Source organism: Gracilinanus agilis, chromosome 4 (assembly GCF_016433145.1).
Source record: "Gracilinanus agilis isolate LMUSP501 chromosome 4, AgileGrace, whole genome shotgun sequence".
Lineage (NCBI taxonomy): Eukaryota > Metazoa > Chordata > Mammalia > Didelphimorphia > Didelphidae > Gracilinanus > Gracilinanus agilis.
Window position 1 is genome coordinate 299,221,598 of NC_058133.1, and position 8,281 is coordinate 299,229,878.

At 36.5% G+C, this 8,281-nt stretch overlaps 1 protein-coding gene across 1 annotated transcript in view; it reads right to left on the bottom strand.

Moving 5' to 3' along the window:
• LGSN (lengsin, lens protein with glutamine synthetase domain) overlaps positions 1–7,865 on the bottom strand; it is a 31,427-nt gene extending 23,562 nt beyond the window's left edge. The window contains exon 1 of the mRNA XM_044675356.1: positions 7,836–7,865. Within this exon, the coding sequence (XP_044531291.1) occupies positions 7,836–7,865 (30 nt within the window). The remainder of the gene's footprint in view (positions 1–7,835) is intronic.
• Positions 7,866–8,281: the final 416 nt, after the last annotated feature.

The window sequence follows — 8,281 nt, forward strand, 5'->3', positions numbered from 1 at the left end:
CTGCTTATCAGCTCCTTGAATGCCAAGCCTCTGTTCCAACTACTTTTATGTCCCCAGTACCTAAAATGGTAGTTGGACTTTAATATATATTTATTTATAGAAGTAAATACAATTGAAAATTTTAAGAAATGGATCTACTCATGTTTCAACATGGAAACCATGTTTAATCACTAAAATGATCAGGGAATCAATGGCACTGCCTAAAGTTGTCTGCCTTTGACAGTACTCCACAATTACTGCCAAAAATGGAGGTTACGGTGCAGCTGGGTAGCTCAGTGGATTGAGAGTCAGGCCTAGAGATGGGAGATCCTAGGTTCAAATCCGACCTCAGACACTTCCCAGCTATATGACCCTGGGCAAGTCACTTGACCCCCATTGCCCACCCTTACCACTCTTCCACCAAGGAGCCAATACACAGAAGTTAGGGGTTTTAAAAAATGGAGGTTACATTAGATACTAGTAAAGTAGCCAAAAATGAGCAACATCTTCACCTGACTACACTTGGAGCTAAAATTATTCACAAAGAACTATGAAATACAACTATCAATGTTGAAAAGAGTGAGCACCTTCACCTTCAGTCATAGAACTCTATGGCACATGTATGTTTCCTCAGATAAAAATGCCTTACTCTGTTGAAGAGTCATGGATCATAGACTTAAAGCTAGAAGAATCCTTGTAAGTCATCTAGTCAACCTGAGGAAATAGAGACCTCAATGGGTGAAATTACTTGCCCAAGGTCACATAATTATTAGATGCTACTGGCAGTGTTTGAACCAAAGTCCTATGACTAAATAACAATGATCACTAACATTTAAACAGTGGTTTAATGTTTGTATCTTATCTCATTCAGCCCTCACAGCAACTTTGGAAGGTAGGTGCTATTATTTTCCCCTTTTTACAGATAAAGAAACTGAGTCTGAGAGAAATGACTTGCTCAGGGCTAGTGTCTGAAGCTAAATTTTAATTTGGGTCTTGCTGACTCCCCCAGTATTCTATTGACCACACACCTAGCTAAAATCCAGGAGCTGGAGAGAATCTAATTCCTTAACTTTACAATATAAGAGCAAAGATATATAGCTACTACCCAAGCAGATCTGATGGAACCTAGGTTCTCTCTATCTTATTTCTGAAGCAGTAAAGGATTTTAGTTAAGGACCCACAATCTAAATTTATATCACTGATATAGATTTTAAATTTGTCCCCATTAATCTTCCAAAGTTAGATCTATTAGTGGATCTTTGAGTGGAAAAAGGTGATACTTAAGAGTTCTACAGACCTAGACAGACTATATAAAAGACATTATTGAATATTTAGAGTAAAGGATCATTGCTTTAGTGGAATTACTTCAATTTTACAAGACAGTGATTTTAAGGTGAACTATAGCTTGCCAAGCAAGCTTAAAAACAACATAAAACAAAATAGTTAAATGAAAATCACTTTTCCCATTATTTTAGTCCAGACATTCTATATCTATGCAACATCAAATAGATTTGTTTTTAACATCTGATTCAAGGTATTGATGATGTTCCTAACCAATACAGAAACATAGAGGATCATATTTTGTAACGATGAAATTATTTTTAATGACTTTAACTTATGTTTGTCATTTTCAATTACTCAGGCACTATATATTTTGTTCAAATGTTTTCTAATTTCCATAAAACTCAATAGTCAATATCATATTTAATTTGAAACACTCCAAAAAGTCTGCATAGTGACTTATAATTATCGATGGAAAAAGTAATACTTGGCTACAAAATTATGTTTACAGACTCGATGTCAAATAATATTTTGGAAATGAAAAGTATTACTTTGAGGAGAGATACCAAATGATAAAAACAAAATCTAGAGTTAGAAGAGACTGTAGTCTCTTTTTTTTTATAGATAAGTATTTTTTATAGATAAGTAAATGAAGGGTCAAAAAGGATAAATAAGTGGTCTGCCTCAAACTGAATGAGAAGTAGCAAGGGCAGAATTTGAACCCGGGTGCTCTAACTTTCTCCAAATTTGGTGCTCTTTCTATTAAGCCATGCTGCCTTCTGAATGATATATGAAAAAAAATGAATTAAAATACAAGTGCTATCTAATTTTTATTGAAATTGTATTGTTTAACTTTTGTCCTTGCCATCATTTAATTCAAGTCATATTTATTACTGTCATCAATTAACCAATAAACATGCTATAAATAAGTCCCCATTATGTACCAGCTTTTATGCTTTAGAATAGAAAAATGAAAGCCCTCAGGAAGCTCATATTCTATTAGAGTAGAGGAGGAAGGTGGACAACATTTACATATGTAAGCATAAAAAATAATTTGATAGAAAAGTATACTAGTAGTTGAGGAGGCAAGAATCAAGAAAGGTTTCATGCAGGTGGTGGTGTTTGAAGTATGTTCTGAAGGAAACAAAGGATTTTAAGATATGGGAGAGAGAGGAAGGAATAGATTCTAGGCATGGGAGACAGCCAGTACAAGGGCTTTTTGGTCTTGGTGTTTTCTTCCAAATCTGTAAGCCACCTCTGAGATTTACAATCTTCCATCAAAAAAAATTACAAATAGAGGAAAGCCTATATATTTGTTGGGCAGGGGTGTGAAAGAAGGAATGGAAAACAGGAAAATTAAAATAGCTTTGTGGTAAACACTACATCTGAGGCAGAATGGGCTATCTTTTTTTTTTTCTTTTTTCTTTTTTTTTTATTTTAAACCCTTAACTTCTGTGTATTGACTTATAGGTGGAAGAGTGGTAAGGGTAGGCAATGGGGGTCAAGTGACTTGCCCAGGGTCACACAGCTGGGAAGTGTCTGAGGCCAGATTTGAACCTAGGACCTCCCATCTCTAGGCCCGGCTCTCAATCCACTGAGCTACCCAGCTGCCCTCAGAATGGGCTATCTTGTTGCTCTATCCATTAGTTCATTGGGCCGCTCCTCAAAATGTATTTTGGCTCTTATGTAGTCCCACATCAATAAGGAAACTGGATAATCTACATTCATCTGTTTTTTCCTCCCAAGGCTGACAGTACAATCAGGTTATCTGAGGATTCAGCTAAGACACTGATGGGAAGATGAGAAATTCAAAGTCTTAGACCAAAGTGGAGGGAGAGGGAAAGGGAAAAAAAGGGTCAAGACCAAAATCAAGGCCTCTCTTCCCCTAAGTGGTTCCTTATCAAGGAACTCAAAAAGAAAGTCTTTATTAAAGAAATTTCTGAAATAAATTCCTTTTCAATTCACTTAATAATTTATAGATATTCCCTGGGGCACCTGAAACCAAGGCTATCTGAAGTTATTCCAGTTCCAAAACACTTTAGCATTTAGTCTAAGGCTTATGAGTAATTGATTGAGATAGGTTCTCACCTAATTAAGGTATCAAGACTAAAACAGGGTGGGGTGGGTTTGATATACATTTTTATATTGTTTTCCTGGGAGGAAGAAGAGTTTAAAGTATAATGGGAGGTTGAAAAAAAAGCAAACAATTTGAGGAACCTTGGAACCATAGGGGTGGCAGACCCAGCAGCAAGCAGTCTACAAATGACTAGGCATGACTACCTTAAACTAAATATAATAATGAGTAATTGGATCCTTGTCTGACTCACTGGTCCATGTAAAGAGCAACCTGCCTGGGTAGAATTACTGCCAAATTAGGGCCCTCTCCATTTTCTCACCCTCCACTAGTTGTTGAACTAGCATCACTTAACCTAAGGAGTTTCCTGTTCTCTTTAAATCTTTCTCATTTACTTTCTATGTTTTTGTAATAAATTCTTTTCCCATAAAGATGAACTGATTTTTACAGAATTTAAGAGTTCTCTCACTTATAGCTCTGTCTCTTTGTCTCTCTTTGTTTCTATTTCTACATGTCACCTAGAGATCATAAATGTAAGATATCAAAAATAGTTTGACATCTTACCCTACTAAAGTTGATGGTATAACATTTTTTTCCTTTTTTAATATTTTTTTAAATCTCTTTCTATTGTATTCCCAATATCTAGCACAATACCTGAAATGCTTCATAAATATTTGCTGGTCAATTGATTAATCAAATTGTTAAGTCCTATTTTTTCTATCTTCAAAACACTTCTTGTCCCTCTTCCCTCCTCTGACACTGCCACCTCTCAGATACATGTCCCCATCATATATCACCTGAACAGCCTACTTGCAAGTCTCAGTTCTTTCCCCCTCTCTGGTACATGCCCTACTCAAACACCAAAATGATCTTTTTAAATTAGCACAGATCTCACTGTCCCATCCCCATTCAATAAACTCATGTGGCTCCCTATTACTTCCAGAAACAAATACAAAAATTTCTGATTGGTTTTTGAAGGCCTTTATAAGTGTCCCTACCTGCCTTTCTAGTCTTCTTATACCTTATGCCTCTGTATGTGGTTCTCACTATAGTGACACCAATGTGTAATACAGTGTCACTGGTTTCCTTGCTGTCCTTCACACCAAGACATTCCATCTCTCCACTATGAGCATTTTCATTGGCTGCTCCTCATTCCTGGAATGCTCTCTCTTCTCATCTCTGCCTCCTAACTTCCCTAGTCTGACCATCAGTCTCGGATAAAGTCCCACTACCTACAAAAAGCCTTTCCTAATTCTCTTTAATCTTACTGTCTTCTTTCTGAGGTAGCACTCCAATTTCTCTGCATATGTTTGGTTTGCACATAGGTGCTTGCATGTTGTCTCCTCATTAGACTTTGGGCTCTTTGAGACCAGGACTTTTTTCTGTTTTGTTTTCTGTTTCTGTATCTTTGTATCTTCAGAGCCTAGCATAGGGTCTGGCACATAGTACGTGCTTAACAAATGCTTGTTGATCTATTGACTAATTGAATAACATCTCTAGATTTTTCATATTACATTATGGAGGCAACTCTGCCCCAAGTACTCCTTCATAATCCTGCCAGATAAAGAATGCTGGACTGTACAAACCACTGATCTGCATCAGTGTGCTATTTCTTCTTGATTATCATGTTTGGTTATACATTTATAAAAATTTCAGTTCTGAACAAAAAATTTACTTTATGTCTGCATGAGTTAATATTCTGTCTCATTTTCATGACTCATCAAGGGCCTGGAATGTTTCTTCTTGTTTAATTTGCTCTGTAGGTCACCTAGCACAATTTCCTATGCTGCTCAGGACATGAAAAATAGATTTTTGAGGGTGATTATGTAGCATCACTTTTCTCTGTTTCATAGTCTCTGATACCTTTAGGGTCTACTTGTAGGAATTTGAATGTGTCTTTCCATCCTTTTTCTGGGCACTAGTCCGATGAAGTTGACTGAAAACATTGCTTTATGACACTATTTTGATTAAGGATTTCAGTAGCATATCCTTAGGGGGAGCTACTAAATCTAAGATTAATAATTGTTCGTTTTTGAGCTGAAAATTCAGACAAAGAAATTATTAGACTTAGGAAAGTCTTCCTCCTGTTTTTCTCATCCAACTTGCCCCCCTTATATGAGCACATCTTTTTATGCTATATTTCTCTTCAGTTAACCCCTGCTGTTGCTGACATTCCCAGAGCATCTGGTGCAGAATAACAGTCTCTTAATCATTCTTCCTAACATTTATTGTTGTTGTTCAGCCATTTCAGTCATGCCGAACTTTTCCTGAAATCTTTTGGGGTTTTCTTAACAAATATATTGGAGTGGTTTGCCATTTTCTTCTCCTATTCATTTTACAAATGAGAAAACTGAGACAAACAGGGTTAAGTACCTTGCCCAGGGTCACACAGCTATTAAGCATTTGAGGGAAGATTTGAACTCATGAAGATGAGTCTTCCTGACAAGGCCTGGCACTCTATCCACTGTGCTACCTACTTGGAAAAAAGCCATGCTATACACTTTCCTTCCAGTGATACACAATCCTTCTTCCCTCATATTTTGCCTTAAGATGCATAGCTTTACAGGGGAACTGGGTGGCATAAGAGTTATTTGGGTAAGGATTAAAAAATGGTGAAAACTACTCAACAAGGTTCTTATTTTATCTCTAGTAGATGATTTTTCATCCATAGATAATAGATAAGGAAGCAAATTAAGTATCTGTTTACAAAAGAAAACCTAGATCTGGTGTTTTCAATGTTGCCCTTGGTCATTTTATTCCCAGCCTTTGGATTTTCCCAAATGACTTAACTTCTGTGGAGGCCCCAGTTTCCACATCTTTCAAATGGGGAGAGTTGAACTAGATGATTTCTGAGGTCCCTTTCATTTCTCAATCTATGATGCTATAAATTCTTCCAGCTTAATTCCTCCCCTTTTTATAATTATGCCCATGGTTCAGTGGTATTATCATGGTGAATAGACTTGATTCAGTGAGCTAGTAGTGTAGTTAATATGTCCATATATTCTATTTCCAGGAAAAACAAAATAATTCCTCTAAATTTCTAGTAGGTCTGATCCCTGTACAAATGTATCTGCTGGCATTGTGGGCTATTCTTTCTATTGGAGGGGAATTGTTAGAGGTGTCAATGAAAAAACTGAACATACATTCTAGATGAACTTTTCAGGGATGAAAGATGAATCAGATTAGCCACATTTGATCAATTCATTGACTTGATGGGATGTAGGATACATTTTCAAATGTCAGTATTTGAGGACTATGGCTGACTCACCAAGTTCCCTAAGAACCATAACAATATTGTCCATGACAAACAGAGTTGGAAATAAGAGGTAAGATCAGAAAGAGTTATATCTCAATAATAATATTTATTTAATACTAGAAGTATAAAGGCAACTTTAAGGGCTTGTTCTAGGGGTGAAGAAGTACTTACCCCCATAATATTATTTTACTACTAATAATAATAACTTACATTTATATATTACCTACTATGTGCCAAATACTAGGACAAGCATTTTAAAATGTTATTTCATTTGATCCTTTCAACAACTCTGGGAGGTAGATGCTATTGTTATTTCTGTTTTTATAGTTAAGGAATCTGAGGCAAACAAAGGTTAAATGGCTTGCCCAATGTCACAGCTAGCAAATATCTAAGGTAAGATCTGAAAGCAGTTCTTCCTGACCCCAGGCCCACTGTTCTACCCACTATGCCATCTAACTGCCTATACAAATAAATAATTTTATTTCCAAGTCCAGCACTTATCCAGTGTGGTGGGTCCTTCTACCAATGCAGATTTAAATCACAAGACAATACACCTAGAAGTAGAATGGGCCTTAGAAGCCATTGAGTCCAACTATTTTCTTGCACAGATGAAGTATCTGAGAACCAGAGAGGCTGCGCGATTTACCTGAGGTCATGCAAGTAGTGCTTTAGACTATCTTTAAATCCAAGTCTTTCTGACTACCAGTCTAGTGTCTTAGCTACTACTGTTAAGTAACTTGCAAATAATTTATCGTTTTAATTAGATGGAAGTTGACATTTATTAAGCAACTATTATGTGCTAGGCACTAAGGAAACAAAGGCAAAAATGAAAACAGTCCCTTCCTGCCCTTATTGAGCTTGCTTTCAAGGAGGAAACAACACATAAATAATACAAATAAAACTGGTATATGGGGATGTGCCAAAAACTCGGAAGGAGGAATTAGTCTAATCTGCTTGTAGAAGGTAGTTCTTGAACTGGAGTTGGACTAGATGACCTCTCAAGTTGCTTTCAGGTCTAAATTCCTGAACCTATGAATATTGCTTTGTTTTGTTTTGTTTTTAATATCTAAATTTTCATAATGTGAGTTGAGAGAATGTTCATAAACTTTTCCAATGCAGACACACATGAAATAGGATAGTTCTGCTTTTATTCATACTGGCACTCAAATATCATGTTGACTCAGAATACCAAAAGACCCTTCTCATTCTTGTAGTAAATAGCATTATTAATAATTAACATCTTACCTTCTGCAAAGGCTCCCCTTCATCATTCATCTCAGCGCATTCTGTTTTAAGTCAGCCTCAAAAATCACAAAGGCTGTGGTCAAATGAGCACAATATTTATATCCATCCAGACAACAAAGATTGTTAGGGAATTCAATGGTGGCTCTCACCAGAAGGTCCTGGCAGGTAATAAAAGATAAATCCCACACTCTGATGTGTCATGTCCACAGCACAGTGTGCTAGTATAATTCTAGAAGAGTAGAATGGCAAATGCTCATTTCTGCCTGGCTGCCTGCAAACAAAGAGCTCAGAAAGCCTAAAACTAGAATGATTGGCTTCCCCCTACCCAGCTACCCCTAACACAAAGAGTTGGCCCTTTTTGTTTGTTTGTTTGTTTCATAACAAACACTCTTATTGTGGAACAAAATCTATTGTTAGCATCCTAGAAGCTGAAACCTTTATTAGAC